The sequence below is a fragment of the Muntiacus reevesi genome, chromosome 2 (assembly GCF_963930625.1).
Source record: "Muntiacus reevesi chromosome 2, mMunRee1.1, whole genome shotgun sequence".
Lineage (NCBI taxonomy): Eukaryota > Metazoa > Chordata > Mammalia > Artiodactyla > Cervidae > Muntiacus > Muntiacus reevesi.
Window position 1 is genome coordinate 269,156,389 of NC_089250.1, and position 22,177 is coordinate 269,178,565.

At 50.0% G+C, this 22,177-nt stretch overlaps 2 protein-coding genes across 2 annotated transcripts; both read left to right on the plus strand.

The window, feature by feature from the left end:
* The first annotated feature begins 1,808 nt into the window (after positions 1-1,808).
* On the plus strand, positions 1,809-10,392 carry LOC136161600 (myeloid cell surface antigen CD33-like). Its single transcript, XM_065926596.1, has 6 exons — positions 1,809-1,845; positions 1,910-2,290; positions 2,493-2,771; positions 4,545-4,641; positions 6,248-6,329; positions 10,222-10,392. The coding sequence occupies exons 1-6, from the start codon at positions 1,809-1,811 to the stop codon at positions 10,390-10,392; spliced, it is 1,047 nt and encodes a 348-aa protein (XP_065782668.1).
* A 1,963-nt stretch (positions 10,393-12,355) lies between these two features.
* Positions 12,356-21,509, plus strand: LOC136157539 (sialic acid-binding Ig-like lectin 5). Its single transcript, XM_065919397.1, has 10 exons — positions 12,356-12,429; positions 12,528-12,619; positions 15,238-15,621; positions 15,813-16,091; positions 16,278-16,325; positions 16,826-17,083; positions 17,168-17,452; positions 17,733-17,820; positions 18,463-18,577; positions 21,327-21,509. The coding sequence occupies exons 1-10, from the start codon at positions 12,356-12,358 to the stop codon at positions 21,507-21,509; spliced, it is 1,806 nt and encodes a 601-aa protein (XP_065775469.1).
* Positions 21,510-22,177: the final 668 nt, after the last annotated feature.

A 22,177-nucleotide genomic window follows, 5' to 3' on the forward strand; every position in this document is an offset into this window, starting at 1 on the left:
CCACTATGAAGAACAAAATGGAGGTTCCTTAAAATACCAAAAATAGAGTTACCATCTGATCCAGCAGTCCCACTCCTGGGCATTTACCTGGAGAAAGCTCTAATTCAAAAAGATACACGCAGCCCATGTTCATGGCACACTGTTCACAATAGTCAAGACGTGGAAGCAACCTAAGTGTCTATCAATAGATAAATGGATGAAAAAGATAATGGTCTATGTATACAGTGGAATATTACTCAGGCATAAAATGAAAGGAAATAATGCCATTTGCAGCAACATGGATGGACCCAGAGATTATCACGTTAAAGTAAGTCAAAGACTAACATTATATAAATCACTTACAGGTGGAATCTACAAAGTAATACAAATGAATGTATTTCTAAGACAGAAACAGACTCACAGACATAGAAAACAAATTTATGGTTCCCAAAGGGGAAAGGAGGTGGAGGGAGGGATAAATCAGGGGTTTGGGACTAACACATACACACTGCATGCATGTGTGCTAGATTGCTTCAGTGGTGTCTGACTCTGTGCGACCCTATGACCATAGCCTGCCAGGCTCCCCTGTCCATGGGATTCTCCAGGCAAGAATACTGGAGTGGGTTGCCGTGCCCTCCTCCGGGGATCTTTCAGACCCAGGGATGGCAGCCAGGTCTCCTGCATTGCAGGTAGACTCTGTACCGACTGAGCCACCAGGGAAGCCTCATATACACAGTACTATCTAGAAAAGAGATAGTCAACAAGGACTTAATGTAGAGCAGAAGGAACTCTACTCAATATTCTGTAATAACCTGTATGGAAAAAAAAAATCTGAACAAGATTGGATATATGTATGTGTATAACTAAATCATGTTGCTGTACAACGGAAACTAACACAGTCTTGTAAGTCAACTATATTCTAATACAAAATAAAAACTACATTACATTGAAAAATAAATCCTTTGGGGCACATTTAAAAGAAGTTTTTTCTGCACTGACTCACAGAACATATATTTGCCCTTTTTGTTTTACGTGAAGCAAGATGCTATACAGTTTTATTCTGAAAATGCAATTGAAAGTTTGTGAATTAGCATAGTAGAAGTTTTTTTCTTTAAAAAATCCCATGCCATAATTCAGAAACCCCCGAATGCTGCCAGGACTCATGGCAGTCCCACCAGCGACAAAGCTCTAGAGCCAGCAGCGCTGTGTGTCCAGGGAGGAAGTGAGGGCCCCGGGCGGGGGGCATCTCTCGGGCAGAGACCAGGTGAGTCGGATCCCTTCTGGCCTCCAGGTCACCACCCAAGATGCTCACCGCTGGGGGGATGGGTGAATGGGTGGTGGGCTGCTGTGTTCAGTCCACCCAGGACCCCCTTCTTGTTTTCTGCTCCAGACACTCCCACAGACCATAAAGAGCCCAACATCTCGCAGGTATGACCACCGGAGGGTCTCTGTGAGGCTGTGACTCTCCAGGTCAAGAGAAGATTTGAGCTCCGAAGGGAGAATTTTAGGAGGCCGCCTGAGTCCCAGCCCTCGGCGTCCTCACAGGTTCAAGCTCTGGTGCTGGAGGGATGAGCCCGAGATGGTGGTCAGGAAAGGGGTCCCCTGCGTGTCTGCTCCTCTCTGGGCTGGTCTCCGGGGTCTCTGGGCAGAGGGGTGTCCTCTCCGCTGTGTGTGGAGGGGGATGAGCTCCGGCTCTGAAGTTCCTCTTCTGTGAACAGAGTTTCTTGCTCCTCCCCAGCTTCCCTTAAGTCTCTCGCCAGTCCTACCTCCCTCTCCCCTTCCCCTTCTCCTTTCACACACAGGACGCCCAGACACCCTCCGGCTCAGACATGCTCCCGCTGCTGCTGCTGCCGCTGCTGTGGGCGGGTGAGTGGTCGGCGGGGCGAGGGTGGGCGGGGCGGGGGCTCGGCTGACCCGCGATTCCCCGCAGGTTCCCTGGCTCAGGATCCGAGATACCGGCTGGACGTGCCGCGGTACGTGTCGGTGCAGGAGGGCCTGTGTGTCCGCGTGCCCTGCTCCTTCTCCTATGCCACGGACGTCCTCAGTATTTCTGGCCCTGTTCACGGCTTCTGGTTCCGGGAAGGGGCCCATGTAACCCTGGATGCCCCCGTGGCCACAAACAAATTAGATCGTCAAGTTCAGGAGGAGGCCCAGGGCCGATTCCACCTCCTCTGGGACCCCAGGAAGAACAACTGCTCCCTGGAGATCAGAGACGCCAGGAAGAGCGACAGCGGTTCCTACTTTTTTCGTGTGGAAAGAGGAAGTATCAAATGGAGTTACAGGTCTGAACAGTTCGTCTTGAATGTGACAGGTAAGCTGTGTATCTAGTAGAGGCCACGGTGGGGGTTGTGGGTCTCCCAGGGCAGGGCTGGGGTGGGGGCCCCTCCTGGGAGGCGTTGCGGGTAAAGCAGGTGGGGGCTCAGAGGGAGGGGCTGGACTGCAGCCTGAAGCTTCTCTGGGGGCCACACTTCAAAGCCGCCTCCCGATCCCCTGTCTCCCCCTCCTCTCACCAGCCCTCACCCTCCAGCCCCACGTCCTCAGCCCGGGGGCCCTGGAGGCCGGCCGCCCCGGGAACCTGACCTGCTCTGTGCCCTGGGCCTGCGAGCGGGCCACGCCCCCCATCTTCTCCTGGAAGTCAGCTGCCCCCAGCTCCCTGGGCCCCAGGACCCCCTTCTCGTCGGTGCTCACCCTCACCCCACAGCCCCAGGACCACGGCAGCAGGCTCACCTGCCAGGTGAAGTTCCCCAGAAGTGGGGCGATGGTGGAGCGGACCATCCTGCTCAATGTCACCTGTGAGTGAGGGATTGAGGACACCCGGGGGGCCTGAGGGTGTGGGGCAGGGGGACCAGGGGGGATGCAAGGTACTCTTGTCCTGGAGGCCTGGCTGAGGAGGGAGCTAGAGGGACGTGAGGCCTGTCCCTCCTGGGTTTTTGTGGCTTCTGGGTTTGTGTGTGGGGGGAGGGAATGTCTACACTTATCTCACTCCATCCCCCCCACCCCCACTGAAGATAGAAACACTCTCTTCCTGTCCTAGGTGCTTCACAGAACCCAAGCAATATCTGCGCAGGCGACAGCACAGGTAGGAAGGAGCCCCCCGACCCCCACCATGGGCATTGACTGGAGTGGGGCCTCTGCCACCTTGGCTCAGAGCTGTACTTTCCACATTCAAATGATGGGGTTTGAGCAGGGTCCTGCATTGAGACAGAAGCCCCCATTAGGTCTTGTCCCCAATATCCTCCAACTCTGGTCTTGCCAAGTGACCCACACCTTCCTCCCTGCCCATTCTAAACATGCTCTTTGCCCTTCTCCAATCACTGAAGTCCTTGGCAGACTTTTTTTTTTTTTTAAATGAATTAGACTTCATTTTGAGGAACACATTGAGGTTCACAGCAGAACTGATCAGAAGATAAAGAGACTTCCCCTGTCCGTCCTGCACTTTCTTACACACACACAACCTCTCCCTCACCAACATCACCCCGCTCCTAGGGTGCACGTTACAGTGAACTTCCACTGACACATCCTTTTCAACCAAAGTCCATGGTTGACGTGAGAGCTCACTCTTGGCATGGCACACTTAGTGTGTGCCCGTGTGCTCAGTCATGTCTAGCACTTTGCCACCGCCTGGACTGTAGCTGTCCAGGCCCTCCTGGCCATAGAATTTTCCAGGCAAGGCTACTGGAGTGGGTTGCCATTTCCTCCTCCAGGGGATCTTCCCGATCCAGGGATGGAACCTCCGTCTCTTGTGTCTTCTGGATGGGTAGGTGGATTCTTTACCATTGTACCACCTGGGGTACATTTCTTGGGTTTGGACAAAGATGTAATGACATGCATCCACCATTAGAGTGTCACTCAGAGTGGTTTCATTGTCCCCAATGTCACTTTGGGTCATTTTTGACTGTCAGCACCACCCACCCACCCCCAGCCCTCTCGCTGACCCCTCTCTGGAGCCCAGCGCTCCCCTCGTTGCTCTAGCCCCACGGGTCATGACAACTGGACAGTGAGCCCCATCAGCAGTCTCTCAGCAGTGCCCATCCAATCAATGACAAGTAATGTCCAGATGTACGTCATCTTGAGTGTTGGGGTCCCAGGAGGCTTGGCCAGGCAGGGCCATGAGCACCATCTGGATCTGATATGAAGGTTTGAGAAGGTTCCTTCTTCCAGTTCCTTCTAGAGGCTCAAAACACCATCGTGAACTCTGAGTGACAGCACCAACAGAGGCCATCCTGAGCAGATTTAGACACCCTCCCTGGGAGGAAGGAGGGGCAAGGCCTTTCAGCATCCCCAAAGACTCACTGTCTGTCTGTCTGTCTGGAATGTCCACGGGGTTCAGAGCCTCATGATTCTGCTGTGACCAGGGATGGGGTCTGTTACATTGAGACCCTGGATGGAGAAGTAGCTGACTCCAAGGAGAGCTGAAGTTTCTTGGAAGGGTGTGAGCTGGAGAGGCGGTACCGCTTAGACCGTGCCCTTCTGCAAAAGGCTGAGGTTCTGAGAGGGGAGGGGGAACCGAGGGGCTGGACCCTGCATGTGAGGGGCAGGTCTCCAAGTGTCTGTCTCGTCTGCAGGGGAATCAGGGACGGGGGCAGGAGTGACCGAGGGGGCCATCGCGGGAGCTGGTGTCACCATGCTGCTTGTTCTTTGCTTCGGCCTCATCTTCTTCATGTGAGCTGGGCTGGGTGTGGGCCAGTGGAGGAGAAGAGGGGCCTGGAGGGATTTCGAGGACCCAGAGCAAGAGTAGGATTTCGGGGTAATGAGAATCCAACTAGTAGCCACCTAGCCCGGCGTGACAGTGCTCCCAGCCCTGGTCCTAGACATTTAGGACCCGATGGGGTGGGGGTGGGGAGCCTTGTTACAGTTTTATGATAAAGGCTCCTGGACTTACTCTACCATTTTAAAATTTTTATTGGAGTATAGTTGGTTTATAGTGCTGTGTTAATTTCGGGTATACATCAAAGTGAATGCATTATGCATACACCTATATCCACTCTTTTTTAGGTCCTTTTCCCACACGAGTCATTACAGAGTATTGAGTAGAGTCCCCCGTACTATACAACAGGTTCTTATTACATATCTATTTTATGCATCATGCTCGTGCTCAGTCTGTAAGTCATAGCCGACTCTTTGGGGACCCGTGGACTGTAGCCCACCAGGCCCCTCTGTCCATGGGATTCTCCAGGCAAGAACGCCGAAGCGGGTTACCATTTCCTTCTCCAGGGGATCTTCCCAACCCAAGGATCGAACCTGCATCTCCTGCATTGATAGGCAGATTCTTTACCACTGAGCCACCAGAGAAGCCCATTTTATGCATAGTACTGTGTATATGTCGATCCCAATGTCACAACTTATCCCTCCCCCTCTTTTCTGCCCTGGTAGCCACTAGTTTGCTTTCTACATCTGTGACTCTATTTCTGTTTTGTGAATAAGTCCATTTGTGCCATTTTTTTTTGTAGATTTCACATTTATGTGACTTCATATGATATTTGTCTTTCTCTGTCTGATTTCAGGCTTCCCTAGTGGCTCAGATGGTAAAAAATCTGCAGGAGAGCTGGATTTGATCCCTGGGTCAGGGAGATCCACTGGAGAAGGAAATGGCAACTCACTCCAATATTCTTTTCTGGAGAATTCCATGGACAGAGGAGCCTAGTGATTTACAATCCAAGGGGTTGCAAAGAGTTGGACATGAATAAGCAAACGATAATTGTCTGACTTACTTCACTTAGCGTGATAATCTCTAGGTCCATCCATGTTGCTGCAAAATGACATTTCATTTTTTTTTTTATGGCCAGTAATATTCCATTGTAGGGCTTCTCAGGTGGTGCTAGTGGTAAAGAACCCACTTTCCGATGCAGAAGACATAAGATACATGCATTCAATCCCTGGGTCAGGAAGATCCCCTAGAGGAGGGCATGGCAACCCATTCCAGTATTCTTACCTGGAAAATCCCATGGAAAAAGAGCCAGGCAGGCTACAGTCCATAGGGTCGCAAACAGTTGGACATGACTGAAGCAACTTAGCACGCATGCATGCAATATTCCATAGCATATAGGCACCACATTTTCTTTATCCGTTCATTTGTCAGGGCACATTTAGGTCACTTCCATGTCCGGGCTATTTTAAATAGTGTTGTAATAAATATTGGGGTGCATGTATCTTTTTGAATTGTGGTTTTCTTTGGATATATTGGTCTGGCCCTACAGTTGACCTGCATTAATCACTCACTTGCGCCTCAAAAGAGTGACTTTGTGTCACAGATCCTCTCTCTCATCAGAGTGAAGACCTACAGGAAGAAGGTAGCCAAGACCGCAGTAGACATGGAGGACATCTACTCTGCTGCAAAACCAGCTTCCCTGGTGAGTGACATGGGTATCCTGGCAATGCAGCCTGCCCTGTGTATCCCCTCAGAGCGCAGGGTGGCCCATGGCCATGCTCCTTTCAGCATGTCCAGAAATGAGCTCTTCCTCTTCCCCTTCTTGCTTGTTTGAAGATGTAAGATTCATTATTATTCAAATATGTGAGGCCGACAGATCAGGAGATGATTGCCATGGAAAAAACAGCCATTATAGTTCCCAAGAGGAGGGTTCATGCCACACCACAAAATCACACCATTGTTTTATTGTTTGAGGGGCAGGTCTTGGGCTTCTTTTGCATGGTTTTGTTGCTAAGCAAGCCTGCTTGGTTTTGTGGTTAAGCAGGAGAAGGGAAAGGCAATCCACTTCAGTATTCTTGACTTGAGAACCCCATGAACTGTATGAAAAGGCAAAAAGATAGGACACTGAAAGATGAACTCCCCAGGTCAGTAGGTGCCCAATATGCTACTGGAAATCAGTGGAGAAATAACTCCAGAAAGAATGAAGAGACGGAGCCAAAGCAAAAACAACACCCAATTGTGAATGTGACTGCTGATGGAAGCAAGGTCCAATGCTGTAAAAGAGCAATATTGCATAGGAACCTGGAATGTGAGGTCCATGAATCAAGGCAAATTGGAAGTGGTCAAACAGGAGATGGCAAGAGTGAACGTGGACATTTTAGGAGTCAGGGAACTAAAATGGACTGGAACGGGTGAATTTAACTTGGATGACCACTGTATCTACTACTGTGGGCAAGAATCCCTTAGAAGAAATGGAGTAGCCATCATAGTCAGCAAAAGAGTTTGAAATGCAGTACTTGGATGTGATCTCAAAAACGACAGAATGATCTCTGTTCATTTCCAAGGCAAACCATTCAATATCACAGTAATCCAAGCCTATGCCCCAATCAGTAATGCTGAAGAAGCTGAAGTTGAACGGTTCTATGAAGACCTACAAGACCTTATAGAACTAACACCCAAAAAAGATGTCCTTTTCATTATAGGGGACTGGAATGCAAAAGTAGGAAGTCAAGAAACACCTGGAGTAACAGGCAAATTTGGCCTTGGCATTCAGAAGGAAGCAGGGCAAAGGCTAACAGAGTTTTGCCAAGAGAATGCATTGGTCATAGCAAACACCCTCTTCCAGTAACACAAGAGAAGACTCTACACGTGGACATCGCCAGATGGTCAATGCCAGGTCAGACTGATTATATTCTTTGCAGCCGAAGATAGAGAAGCTCTTTACAGTCAGCAAAAACAAGACTGGGAGCTGACTGTGGCTCAGACCATGAACACCTTATTGCCAAATTCAGACTTAAATTGAAGAAAGTAGGGAAAACCACTAGACCAATCAGGTATGACCTAAATCAAATCCCTTACAATTATACAGTGGAAGTGACAAATAGATTCAAGGGATTAGATATGATAGACAGAGTGCCAGAAGAACTATGGACGAAGGTTCCTAACATTGTACAGGAGGCAGGGATCAACACCATCCCCAAGGAAAAGAAATGCAAAAAGGCAAAATGGTTGCCTGAGGAGGCCTTACAAATAGCTGTGAATAGAAGAGAAGCTAAAGGCAAAGGAGAAAAGGAAACATAGACCCATTTGAATGCAGAGTTCCAAAGAATAGCAAGGAGAGATAAGAAAGCCTTCCTCAGTGATCAATGCAAATAAATAGAGGAAGACAATAGAATGGGAAAGTCTAAAGATCTCTTCAAGAAAATTAAGAGATACCAAGGGAATATTTCATGTAAAGATGGGCATAGTAAAAAACAGAAATGGTATAGACCTAACAGAAGCAGAAGATATTAAGAAGAGGTGGCAAGAATACACAGAAGAACTGTACAAAAAAGATCTTCATGATCCAGATAATCACGATGATGTGATCACCAACCTAGAGCCAGACATCCTGGAATGTGAAGTGAAGTGGGCCTTAGGAAGCATCACTACGAAAAAAGCTAGTGGAGGTGATGGAATTCCAGTTGAGCTATTTCAAATCTTAAAAGATGATGCTGTGAAAGTGCTGCACTCAATATGCCAGCAAATTTGGAAAACTCAGCAGTGGCTACGGGACTGGAAAAGGTCAGTTTTCATTCAAATCTCAAAGAAAAGCAATGCCAAAGAATGTTCAAACTACTGCACAACTGCACTCATCTCACACACTAGCAAAGTCATGCTCAAAATTCTCCAAGCCAGGCTTCAACAGTACGTGAATCGTGAACTTCAGATGTTCAAGGTGGATTTAGAAAAGGCAGAGGAACCAGAGATCAAATTGCTGTTGGATCACTGAAAAAGGAAGAGAGTTCCAGAAAAACATCTACTTCTGCTTTATTGACTATGCCAAAGCCTTTAACTGTGTGGTCCACAACAAACTCTGGAAAATTCTTAAAGAGATGGGCATACCAGACCTGCCTCTTGAGCAATCAGTATGCAGGTCAGGAAGCAAAAGTTAGAACTGCACAAGGAACAATAGACTGGTTCCAAGTAGACAAAGGAGTATGTCAAGGCTGTATATTGTCACCCTGCTTATTTAACTTATATGCAGAGTACATCATGAGAAACGCTGGGCTGAAAGAAGCACAAGCTGGAATCAAGATCGCTGAGAGAAATATCAATAACCTCAGATATGCAGATGACACCACCCTTATGGCAGAAAGTGAAGAAGAACTAAAGAGCCTCTTGATCAAAGTGAAACAGGAGAGTGAAAAAGTTGGCTTAAAACTCAACATTCAGAAAACTAAAATCATGGCATCTGGTCCCATCACTTCATGGCAAATAGATGGGGAAATAGTGGAAACAGTGAGAAACTTTATATTTTGGGACTCCAAAATCACTGCAGATGATGACTTCAGCCATGATTAAAAGATGCTTACTCCTTGGAAGAAAAGTTATGACCAACCTAGACAGCATATTGAAAAGCAGAGACTTTACTGTGCCAGCAGAGGTCCATCTAGTCAAAGCTATGGTTTTTCCAGTAGTCATGTATGGATGTGAGAGTTGGACTATAGAGAAAGCTGAGTGCCGAAGAATTGATGCTTTTGAACTGTGGTGTTGGAGAAGACTCTTGAGAGTCCCTTGGATTTCAAGGAGATCCAACCAGTCCATCCTAAAGGAAATCAGTCCTGAATATTCATTGGAAGGACTGATGCTCAAGCTGAAACTCCAATATTTTGGCCACCTGTTGTGAAGAATTGACTCATTTGAAAAGTCCCTGATGCTGGGAAAGATTGAAGTCAGGAGGAGAAGGGGACAACAGAGGATGAGATGGTTGGATGGCATCACCGACTCAATGGACATGGGTTTGAGTAAACTCCAAGAGTTGGTGATGGACAGGGAGCCCTGGCATGCTGCAGTCCATGGGGTTGCAGAGTCGGACACGACTGAGTGACTGAACTGAACTGAACTCTGTTTTCTCGAGTAATCATTAACTTACAGGGGTCTCCCATATTTTTCTACTTACAATCCCCTAGTGGGATTAACTGTTTAATCACCTGTTCTGTCCCTCATTCTGTCCCTATCATTGGGGAGTAGCTACCTTCTTTGAGTGTTTCCCTGTAACATAATAATATTTTCTACATAGGGCTTCCCAGGTGGCTCAGTGTTAAAGAATCTGCCTACAGTGCTGGAGAGGCAGATGTGGATTCAATCCCTGAGCCAGTAACATAATATTATTTTCTACATAGGTCTCTGTGAGTGTTCTGTAAAGTTGGAAAACAATCTGTAGCCTTATATCTGTTGGATGATTGCATAAACAGAACCTTGAGAAATGTTTAATAACAGAATGGAAGAATGAATAAATGTTTGTCCCAGAGTCACATTCACTTCATGGGCCCTCTCTGCCTTCTCATCCCAAAACTATCTTGATGTGACCCCTTTCTTTGCTCTCCACACAGGATCGCCAGCAGGAATCCAAGTCAGAGGAATCTTCTGACCCCACAAGTTACACAGGGGCCACCCCCTCTCTGGAGTTGGAGCAGGAGTTGCATTACTCCTCCATCATCTTCCGTGGGGAGAAGCCTCGGGAGAGCCCTCACTCGGAATATGCGGAGATCAGGACCAAGTGAGACACCAGAGGCAGTATGAACCTCAGCGTCGGGACGTCCATATCCTCCGCAGGAAGGAGGACCGACAGGCTAATTCTTGGAGACCTAACACCCCTGTCAGCAGTGGGTTCATGAACTACTGCCTGCACGTTTCCTGCTATATGTCTTAGGCTTTGCAATCACAGAGACCTGAGGTCACATCCATGCGCTTTCATTTATTAAGAAAGTAGCATCTTGTGACCCACCTACCCTGACCCCCATCCACCATGCCTTGGTTTCCTGTTTTGGTGAAACAGACATGAGAAGTCCAGCCTCACAGGGCTGTTGTGAGGATTAAATGGAAGTATGAAATATGCAACAGAAGTCTTGATACATTGTGACTTTTGGCTGAAACACACACACACACACAGAGAAACACACACAACCTGAAAATTGTGAGTTATGCTTTATTTGGGGATATTACTGAGGACTAAAGCCTGGGAGACAGCCTTTCAGATGGCTCTGAGGAGCTGCTCTGTAGAGGTAAGGGAGGAATCAGGATATATAGGCATTTTTGCTGAAAACAAACGTGTAACTGAACATCAAAAGATCACTGCTAATCACAAAAATCAGATACCTCAAGGTAATGATTTTAGTGCTTTTCTATATATGGGAGGATGCAAAAGTCTGAGTCCATTGGAAATCATTCCTTAGATATGCATTTTAATCATCTAGGGCAAGTATTGTGTTTTTGTCCATCCTGAGTTCTCCTCAGGGCACAGCAGCAGGGCAGGCTGCTGTGGCTGATGGCTTGATGGTGGGCAACATTATTATTTTGTTTGCACATTTCACCCCGAGCTGGGTCGGTCCTGTCCCCGGGTACCACATCGGCTACATCTGTCAGTCTCTCTCTTACTCAAAACTCTCCCTTGGATCCCTTCCCTGACTTGACCTCCAGCATCATCTCTCTCCATTCCTGAATCTTCCTTTTCCATCCTCTCTACCTCCTACTACTCCTGCTATAGGCAAAATCTAATAACGCCATTTAGAGAATTTCCTAAAGCTTAGAGCTGATCATAACCAAAAGACTGTTCTCTCTTCTTAATCCAACAGAAGAATTTGCAAGCTTCTCAACCTGATATTCCAGGTCAGAAGTCAGGAGACTTTTTGGTAAAGGGACAAATAGTAAGTATTTAGGCTTTTCAAGCTGTATGGTTCCTGTTGCATTTCCCAGCTTCTGCCCTCTGTTCACAACTATAAATCCCCAAAATGGTGCAAGAGACAACCAAGGAGAATTCTGGAAGGTGGTAGGAAGAAGGCAAGTGGGCTTCAGTTCAGTTCAGTCGCTCAGTCATGTCTGACTCTTTGTGACCCCATGGTCTGCAGCATGCCAGGCTTCCCTGTCCATCACCAACTCCAGGAGCTTGCTCAAATTCATGTCCATCTAGTTGTTGATGCCATTCAACCATCTCATTCTCTGTCATCCCCTTCTCCTCCTGCCTTCAACCTTTCCCAGCATCAGAGTCTTTTCCAATGAGTCAGTTCTTTTCATCAGGTGGCCAAAGTATTGGAGGTTCAGCTTCAGCATCAGTCCTTCCAATGAATATTCAGGACTGATTTCCTTTAGGCTTGACTAGTTGGATCTCCTTGCAGTCCAAGGGACTCTCAAGAGTCTTCTCCAACAACACAGTTCAAAAGCATCAATTCTTCGGCGCTCAGCTTTCTTTAGTAAATATTTAGGCTTTTCAAGCTGTATGGTTCCTGTTGCCTTTCCCAGCTTCTGCCCTCTGTTCACAACTATAAACCCTAAGGATAGTGCAAGAGACAACCAAGGAGAATTCTGGAAGGTGGTAAGAAGAAGGCAAGTGGGCTTAGGATCCCAGGAATGGAGGAACAATACAGAGTCAGGGCACCTCAGTTCCCACAATGCAACCCACTTAGACCCACCACCATCTCTCGAACCCTGACTGACAGACAGTCAAGAGTCATCGCCATATTGTCAGGGATGCACACACCCATCCCATCCTCCAGGGACATCCCCTCTCCCTCCTCGGGGCTCCCACAGCCCGGTCCTCTCAGGTGGGTCAGCCTGGCCACGCCTGATTCTGCAGCCCCTCCCCCACCTGGCTGGTGCTCCCCCAGTGTCAGCCCCACCCCCACCCCCCCCACCCCCCCAGGATGCTCTGCTGGACAGATGACTGCAGGAGCAGCAACTGGCTCAACCAGCAGAGGGCCAACCCGAGCAGAGGCCAGGTCAGCACCACCCGAAGTAAGAACCCGCTGGGATCAGAGCCAGGGCAAGAGGGGAGAAGAGGTTTCCTGGGGTTGCCCCACCGTTCCTTCCCTTTTCTCCTCCCGACCTCAGAGGGGTCCCATCCTGCCGGCAGACCACTGACCACTGTGTGCACAGAGCACTCCATGGGTTGATTCTTCCAGGAGACCCCGTGGGTTCACTTACTAGGGCTGCTTCAAGGAAGTTCCATCGACTGGCAGGTTTGAAGAGCAGAAATTCATTTGCTCACGAATCTGGAGGCTGGAAGTCTGAGATCAAGGTGTCCGCGGGGCTGGCTCCTTATTTTTTCTTCATTTTTACATTTTAAAAAATGAACTTATTTTCGACTGCGCTGGGTCTTTGTTGCTGCCGTCTCGGCTTTCTCTAGTTGCAGCGAGTGGGGGCTACTCTTCATTGCAGGGCACAGCCTTCTCAATCTGGTGGCTTCCCTTGTTGAGGGCCACGGGCTCGAGGCCCGCGGGCTTTGGTAGTTGCAGCTCCTGGGCTCTAGAGCTCAGAGTCAGTAGTTGTGGTGCACAGGCTTAGTTGCGCTGCAGCATGTGGGATCTTCCTGAGCCAGGGATTGAACCGTGTCCCCTGCGTTGGATTCTTAACTACTGGACCACCAGGGAAGTCTCTAAGGTTTAAAACAATTTTTAATTATAGTTGCTTTACAATGTTGTCTTATTCACTGCTGTACGGCAAAGTGATTCAGTTATTCATATATGTACACAGCCTTCTGTGGCCTCCCTTCTTGGCTTGTAGACAGTCGTCTTCTCCCCGTGTCTCCACATGGCAAGTCTCAGTGTGTGTCTGTGTCCTAACCACTTCTTCTTCCATGGACACCGGCCCTATGAGGGCCGACCTCAATGACCTCATGTTACCTTAACGACCTCACAAGTACAGTTGTGAGAGCTGGACTGAGCGCCAAAGGATTGATGCCTTTGCACTGTGGTACAGAAGAAGACTCCTGAAAGTCCCTTGGATAGCAAAGAGATCAAACCAGTCTATCTCAAGGAAAATCAACCCTGAATACTCACTGGAAGGACTGATGCTGAAGCTGAAGCTCCGGTATTTTGCTCATCTGATTCGAACATTGGAAAAGTCCCTGATGCTGGGAAAGACTGAGGGCAGAAGGAGAAGAGGGTGTCAGAGGATGAGATAGTTGAATGGTATCGCCAATTCAATGGGCATGAACTCGGGCAAACTTTGGGAGATGGTGAAGGACAGAGAGGCCTGACCTGCTACAGTTCATGGTGTTGCAAAAGGTCAGACACGACTGGGCGACTGAATGATAAAAACAACCTCTTTAAAGGCCCCATCTCCAAATGCAATCACATTTAGAGGCACTGGGGGTTAGGACTTGCATGTATGAAGTTTTGGTGGGGGTGATACAGTTCAGCCCCAACACCCTATGAACAACAGGGATGCAATTCTGCACAGAATGGTTAAGCCCCTTCCCAAGGTGGCACAGCATGCATTAGGGAGCTAGGCTCGGCCCAGAGCCATGTGACTGCAGAGTGTGTGCCCTGTATTCCCTCTTTGGAGGCCTCAGATGAGGCTTTGGTATCTTTGGTATCAAAGATACCACTGACCACCATGAGCTTCTCACTGAAGGAGGGACTCAGAGAATGGGCAGGGCCAGACAAGTGACCTGCAAGACGGCCACACCAGAGTCTGTAGAAAATGCCCAGGACAAGGGTTGAACATTATTATTCCTGCACGTGACAGATGAAAAAGCTGAGGCTTGGAGGCGGAGAAGGGCAGGCCCACCTGCCCCCAAAGGCTGTCATCTTGCTCTCAGTGCCCGGCTCCCAGGCCTGGCGTGTGCAGTCAACACTAGGGGGGCCAGGGCAGGCAGCTGTTACTAGGTCAAGAAGCCCCATGCTCCCCTGGGATCATGTTCTCATGGCACCTTCATTCTGGTCCCACCCACTCTGGCCATTTACACCTGGGAACTCACCTTCTAAGTGCACAGAGCATTCGAGTTTTTCCTCCAAACACCGAGCTGGCTATCCCCAGCTCATACTGTATCAACGGGACCTGGGGTGTCAAAGAAGTTCTCCGGGATGAGAAAAAGTCTGTCCTGTTCTTCCTTGAACTCCAGTCCCTGAAAGCAGAGATGCTCATGTGTGCTGTTGTCACGTTCATCTCAGTAACTAATCACCACCTCTTTCATCCGGGGTGGGGGGATCCACCCCCATCTTTCATGCCTGGAGCTTCCCCGGCTGACCCTCCTGGCTCCCACACCCGGCGGGGACTGACTGGCCTGACTTCCAGCTGTGGACAAGGTGCAGGGGGGTCTGATGGAGGACAGGGAGCCGGGAGCCTCCCCTGGGCTGTGCTTGCTGCTTGTGACCCCTGGCGGGCCTCATCTGGACAGTTCCTCTCCAGGATTCCCATGCTCCGGCAGCCTGTGGGTGCTGAGTTCCTCTTTTGTGGTCTGTTACTTTCTGACCTCAGCCCTGGGCTTCCTGTTGGGGCTTCCTCTCAATCCTGTGACACCAAGGCCCCAAGACTGTCACCCCCAAAGATGCTGCTGCCGCCGCTGCTGCTGTTGCTGCTGTGGGTAGGTGAGTGGGGCGGGGGCTCGACTGATCCTTATCTCGCAGCAGGGTCCCTGGCTCAGGATCCGAAATACCGGCTGGACGTGGAGCCGTCCGTGTTGGTGCAGGAGGGCCTGTGTGTCCGCGTGCCCTGCTCCGTCTACTATCCCCAGGAAGACTGGGTGGACTCTGACCCAGCTCACGGCTACTGGTTCCGGGAAAGGGCAGATTCCCCTGAAGATCCAGCAGTGGCCACAAACAACCCAGAACGTGCGGTGGTCAGTGAGACCCAGGGCCGATTCCTCCTCGTTGGAGACCCCCGGGCCTACAACTGCTCCCTGGACATCAGAGACGCCCAGAGGAGGGACACGGGGACATACATCTTTAGGTTGGAGAGAGGGCCTACTGTGAGATATAGTTATGCATTAAATCTGCTCTCCGTTCATGTGATGGGTAAGGATGCGGTCAAGGAGAGGACACACATACAAGGGTCCTGAGGGTCCCCAGGGCAGGGTGGGAGGGGAACCCTGTCTTCTCATCCTGGGTGGGGGGACCCAGGGGTACAGGATGCTGGGGAATAGATGCTCTGAGGGGCACACAGGGGTCCCCACTCCAGTCCTGGGTCTGTGTCTCCCCCTCTCCAGCTCTGACAGACACACCTGACATCCACGTCCAGGGGACCCTAGCATCCGGCCGCCCCACCAACTTCACCTGTGTGGTGCCATGGGCCTGTGACAGGGGGACGCCCCCCACCTTCTCCTGGACCGGGGTCGCCCTCACCTCCCTGCACCCCGAGAGTCCCCGCTCCTCAGTGCTCACCCTCACCCCGAGGCCCCAGGACCACGGCACCAACCTCACGTGTCATGTGAACTTTTCCAGAGCCGGTGTGAGCACAGAGGCGACCATCAGGCTCAATGTGTCCTGTAAGTGGGGGCCCAAGAGGCTGGGTCCCCGACAGTGTCAGGGAGAGGGAGGCAGGGCCTGGGCTGCTGGAACTGGGGAGGATGGAAAAAGACACCCCACTCCACTTGCTTCCCATTTCTGATGTTTCTGGGAGGAAGGGCCTATGTCCTGCCCCTGAAAAGGGACAGTTATGTCTGTCTGTCCAGATGCACCCCAGGAGCTGATCATCAGAGTGTACCAGAAAGAAGGCGCAGGTATACGTCAGAACCTCTCTTCTTGGGGCAGTGATGGCAGTGGGGTCTGTCTCTGACCTTCCAAGCAGATCTGGGGTTCAGGACTCAGATGGAAGGTGTGGGAACAGCAGGGGTGGGAAGCCCCCCACAATGGCTCGTGGGCTTACGAACTGGCCTCCCCCTTCCACTGACCCTGTTCTCATGGATGTTGCCCAGCCTCTTCCTCACCTAATGGACATAACTGTCCCCACTGTCTGGGCTATATCTTCCTCCCAAATCCTGCCTTCTCTCTCCTTAGGGGTTGGCTCTCACTGGTTGGCAAGAGCCAGCTGTGCAACTGCGTCCATCTCTTCCCACTTCTGGGTTCAGTGGCTTCAAATGAGGCGTTTGAAGTTGGCCACGATGGGAGTTTTCACAAAGAGGAAATCGACAATGCTCTGAACTAGGACATTATGAGCCACTAAGCAATGGAAGAGACAGACAGACAGACAGCGAGGCTAGCTTTCTCTCTGTCTTACCAGGACCCGAAACTCTGGACAGAAGCCAGTCTCTTTCAGTCCAGGAGGGCCAGTCCCTGCGCCTGGACTGTGTTCCTGACAGCAACCCTCCTGCTATGATCAGCTGGACCCGAGGGAGCCTGACCCTGAGCCCCTCAAATTCCTCGAATCCTGGGGTCCTCGAGCTGCCCCGGTTGGAACTGAGGGACCATGGGTTATATGTCTGCCGAGCTCAGAATCCACTGGGCTCCAAGGAAGCGTCTCTGGGCCTCGTTGTGAGAAGTGAGTTGGACACACCCGGGGGAAGGCGACCAGGGCTCCAGGGAGGGGAAAGGTGCCCCTGATCCCTCCCATCTCTCCCCACAGCCCCACCGCAGCTTCTGGGCCCTTCCTGCTCCCAGGAGGACGAGGGTCTGAGCTGCAGCTGCTCCTCCCGAGCCTGGCCGGTCCCCTCCCTGCACTGGCGCCTGGGTGAGGGGCTGCTGGAGGGGAACTTCAGCAACGCCTCCTTCGAGATCGCCTCCAGCTCTGCCGGGCCCTGGGCTAATAGCTCCCTGAGCCTCCGCGAGGGGCTCAGCTCTGGCCTCAGACTCAGCTGCGAGGCCCAGAACGCCCACGGGAAACAGAAAGTGAAGATCCTGCTGCTGCCAGGTCCGGGGAAAGGGGAAGCCGTGCAACTGGGTCCTAGAAGATGTGGAGAGGAAGAGAAATGGGCATGATTCTGGGCTAAAGGGGACTAGCATTCAGGGTCCTCTGTGGGGTGGCTGGGGAGGGGGGCACAGGAGGCTGCAGTCTTATTAAAGGATGGTGGACATAGCGCCGAGTCCTGGGGAAAAGTGGGCACACTCGTGGGTCAAGGATGTGAGAAGACTGGGGGCTCAGGCGCCTGCTTGAGGGGGGCTGGAGGTCACCCCAGGTCTCGTGTCTGCAGGGAGACCAGGACCCAGGACCGGCGTGGTTTGGGGGGCCGTCGGGGGAGCTGGTGTCACAGCCCTGCTTGCTCTCTGTCTCATCTTTGTGTGAGTGGTGGCCTCAGCTGGGGACCACTATGGGGGTGGGTGCAAGGGGCGGACAAGGGGGGCGAAGACTCAAAGAATCTTCAAAATTCAAAGCTCAGGACTTCCCTGGTGGTCCAGTGGTTAAGAATCCGCCTGCCAGTGCAGGGGACACGGGTTCAATCCCCGGTCCGGGAGGATCCCACATGCCCGTGGGACAACTAGGCCCATGTGCCACAACTACTGAAGCTCACTTGCCTAGAGACCTGTGCTCTTCGACTAGAGAAGCCACTGCAGTGAGAAGCCCACGCAGGGCACCTAGAGAGTAGCCCCCTCTGGCCCCAACTAGAGAAAGCCCCTAGGCAGCCAGGAAGACCAGCACAAAAAAAAAAAAAAAAAAAAAATTAGTTAATTAAAAACAAAACAAAACACCTCAAAGCCCAGAGTTGAGGGCACTAGTGGAGTGACGAAGCCGAAAAGGAGGTGGCTCGCTGAAGTGGCAGCGGGAATGTGGCCTCCTGACATCTTGGTCCAGTGTGGACCGTGTGGGAGGAGGGTGCTTGCTTTCTGGTCACGGTCTCTGCAGCTGGCCACCAGCCTGAGCTCAGGAAGTCCCCCTGGACTCCCTACAGGAGCCCTCTTAAGGGCCCTGGTCTTTTTTTTCAGAGTGAAGGTCTACAGGAAGAAGCCGTTGGAGAGAGCGAAGATCTACAGGAGGAAGTCGGCGGAGAGAGCGTCGAGTCAAGATGGCGACCGCCCAGCGTCGAGTCCTGCGTCCCGGGTGAGTGACGTGGGCGGCTCTCCATCCAGTGTCTCCACTGGACCCCTCTGCCCACACAGGGGCCACGGCAGCCTACTCAGCGCCTCGGAAGAACGCGATCTTCCCCGCCGCCCCCCTCCAAGTTTGCTTTTCCTCTCGAGTTTCTTGTTGCCCTCAAATCACCCTCTCCTCTTTCCAGAGCCTAGAATTCACCAAGTTCTGTCCATCTTCCGTTTAGCAAAGCTCTTCTCCTTTTGGCCCCTTCCCTGCTGAGTCCTCACTCTCTCCTGGGTCACTGGCTCTCTGCTGAGTCCTCACTCTCTCCTGGGTCACTGGCTCTCTGCTGAGTCCTCACTCTCTCCTGGGTCACTGGCTCCCTGCTGAGTCCTCACTCTCTCCTGGGTCACTGGGTCACTGGCTCCCCGTCTCCTCCCCCAATAAGCTCTCAGCAAGAAGTTCCCCAAACAGCTTTTCTTTGTGGTCACCCTGTGCTTGCCCCCAACAGTCTAGATCCAACAGAAATACGGTGTGAGCCATGAGTATAACTTAAAACCTAGCCATGTTTAAAAAAATAGGAGAAAGGAACGTGAGATCGGTTTTTATATCATATTTTATTTAACTGAATGTAGCCAAAGTATTATCGTTTCAAACATCATGTCATCAATAGTCAACATAAACATACAAATTATTAATATTAACGGGATATTTTCTTTTTCTTTCTCTTCTCTCATCTTTTCTTCCTTTTTCTTTCTTTGTTTCTCTCTCTTTCTCTCTTCCTTTCCTTCCTTCCCCTTGCTTCCCATATCTCTTTCTCCCTTCTTTCCTTCCTCTGCCCCCCCCTCCCTTTCTTTCTGTCTCTTTTTCTTTCTTTCTACAAAGACTTTGACCTCCAGTATTCATTTTTGACCTCCCAACACATTTTTGTTCTGATTCACTGCATTTCTTGGGTTCAAGAGCCACCATGGCTAGGGGCTCCTGTATTGGACAGCACAGGCTGAAGGAATCAAGCCCAGATTCTTTAGTCTGGTGTTCTGTAATCTGCCCCTGCCAAGTTCTCCTGCCAGCATCCTGTCCCTCCCACAAATGAGCTTATTGTGTTCTATGATATTATGATCTATAATAAGAAATATATATTTGATCTTTATCCCCTATTCCTGGCACAGAGCTCCTGGAATGCTTGAACCTTGCAGTGATGGGAGTGTTAAAGGGGTCTCTTGTTATTTTCATGGGGTGACTTTTGGAAAGTACCTAAGGATAGGACCTGGTTGCCAGGAGAACCAAGCAGAGGGGATTGGAACTTTCAGTCCCGCCCCCTGACCTCCAGGAATGGGAGAGGCACTGGAGGATTTCAGTAACCAAAGACCAATGGTTTAGTCAGTCATGTCTGTGGAGTGAAGCCTCTCTAAAACCCTCAAAGGGTGGGGTTTAGAGAGCTTCTCAGTTGGTGAACAAGTGAGATTTGAGCAGGACGAAGTAATTGGAGAAGGCATGGAAGCTGTCCTTTCCCTATACCTTGCCCTCAGCATCTCTTCCATCTGGCTGTTTCTTAGTTAATATTGTCCAGTCACTCAGTTGTGTTCCACTCTTTGGACCCCGTGGACTGCGGCAAGCCAGGCTTCCCTGTCCTTCACTATCTCCCTGAGTGTGCTCAAACCCATGTCCATTGAGTTGGTGATGCCATCCAACCATTTCATCCTCTTGTTGCCCTCTTCTCCTGCCCTCAATCCTTCCCAGCACTGGGATCTAAATAAGTTCATTTGTATCATTTTTTTTTAGATTTCACATATAAGTGATAGCATATGTTTGTCTGTTCAACTTAGTTCACTTAGTATGATAACCTCTAGGCCCATCCATGTTGCCACAAATGGCTTTATTTCATTCTTTTCTTTAAAAATGTATTTTGTTGAAGTATAGTTGATTTACAACGCTATGTTAATTTCTGCTGTACATCAAAGTGATTCAGTTATGCATACATATATAAATATATATACATTCTATATCCTATTTCTTCCCATTATGGTTGTCAAGGTAATTGAAAATAATTCCCTGTGCTACACAGTAGGCCCTTGTTGTTTATCCATCCTATATATAATAGTTTGCATCCACTAATCCCAAACTTCCAATCCATCCTGCCCTCACTCCACCCCCCTCCTTGGAAATCACAAATCTGTTCTCTGTGTCTGTGAGTCTGTTTCTGTTTTATCTCATTCTTTTTTAAGTGTCATGCCAATTGATGTTGTCTAAATATTCCCCTGCCCTACACCAGGCAGACTGTCGTCACACTTCCCTATGGTAACCACAGGCCCGTCCCCCAACACCGTGAGCTCCTGGAGGGCAGTGCAGGTCTCCTGCAGACCTCTGTGACTCTTGCCCACAGCACCCTGCTTCTGTCTATCAAAACACAATTTGCAATTTGATAAGTTTTGAGTGTGTGACAAGTTCATACTGTCTCCTTGTCCTGATAGACATTCCAAGGTTGGGGACCTTGTCTGGAAGAATCACTTCACTTTGCTCCCTCTATTTTGCTATCTGTAAAATGGGGATAACATTTATATCACCCATGGAGGGAGGTTGTAAGGATTCAGTGAGATGAATAATAAGAACAGACCATTATGATTAAAGGTATGAATGAATAAAGGCGTGACTGAATGAGTGAATCCTCAGGAAATGGGTGTGAAAATGGATAAGTGAATAAATGCCCTCCTCAAGCCCTGGGTTCCCTTCTCCAGACCTCAAAGACCAGCTCAAGTCATTCTGTCTTCTCACTCAGGGTCACTTCAATAAATCCTGGTCAGACAGCCCCTTGGACCACCAGACCCCATTTCTGGCTGCTTCAACCTCAGAGAAGGAACAAGAGCTCCATTATGCAAACCTCAGTTTCTACAGACCAGGGACCCACAAGTTTCAGGTCCAGGACACCACTGAGTACTCAGAGATCAAGATTGGGAAGTAATAGGACCCCGCCTCCACCCCCAGAAAATGTACCTCTGAGGGACATGTGTGTCAGATACTGATTCATGAAGACTTGGCTGTCTGCTGAGCCAAAGCTTATAAGTGAGAAGGTGAAGTTCCTTGGAGTGGCTGAAGGTCACAGAGAATCCTGGATTCACATCCAGGCTTGGGTAATGCTAAGGGTGTTATGTCAAGCAAGTCAAAAGAGTTTACCTCTCTGTGCCTCAGTTTCCTCCTCTGTAAAGTGAAGATAATATTCCTCAGTTCAGTTCAGTTCAGTCACTTAGTCGTGTCCGGTTCTTTTTGACCCCATGGACTGCAGCATGCCAGGCTTCCCCATCCATCACCAACTCCCGGAGCTTGCTCAAACTCATGTCCATTGAGTCGGTGATGCCATCCAACCATCTCATCCTCTGTTGTCCCCTTCTCCTCCAACCTTCAGTCATTCCTAGCATCAAGGTCTTTTCCAATGAGTCAGTTCTTTGCATCAGGTGGCCAAAGTATTGGAGTTTCAGCTTCAACATCAGTCCTTCCAATGAATATTTAGGACTGGTTTCCTTTAGGATGGACTGGTTGGATCTCCTTGCAGTCCAAGGGACTCTTAAGAGTCTTCTCCAACACCACAGTTCAAAAGCATCAGTTCTTCCGCTCTCAGCTTTCTTTATGCAA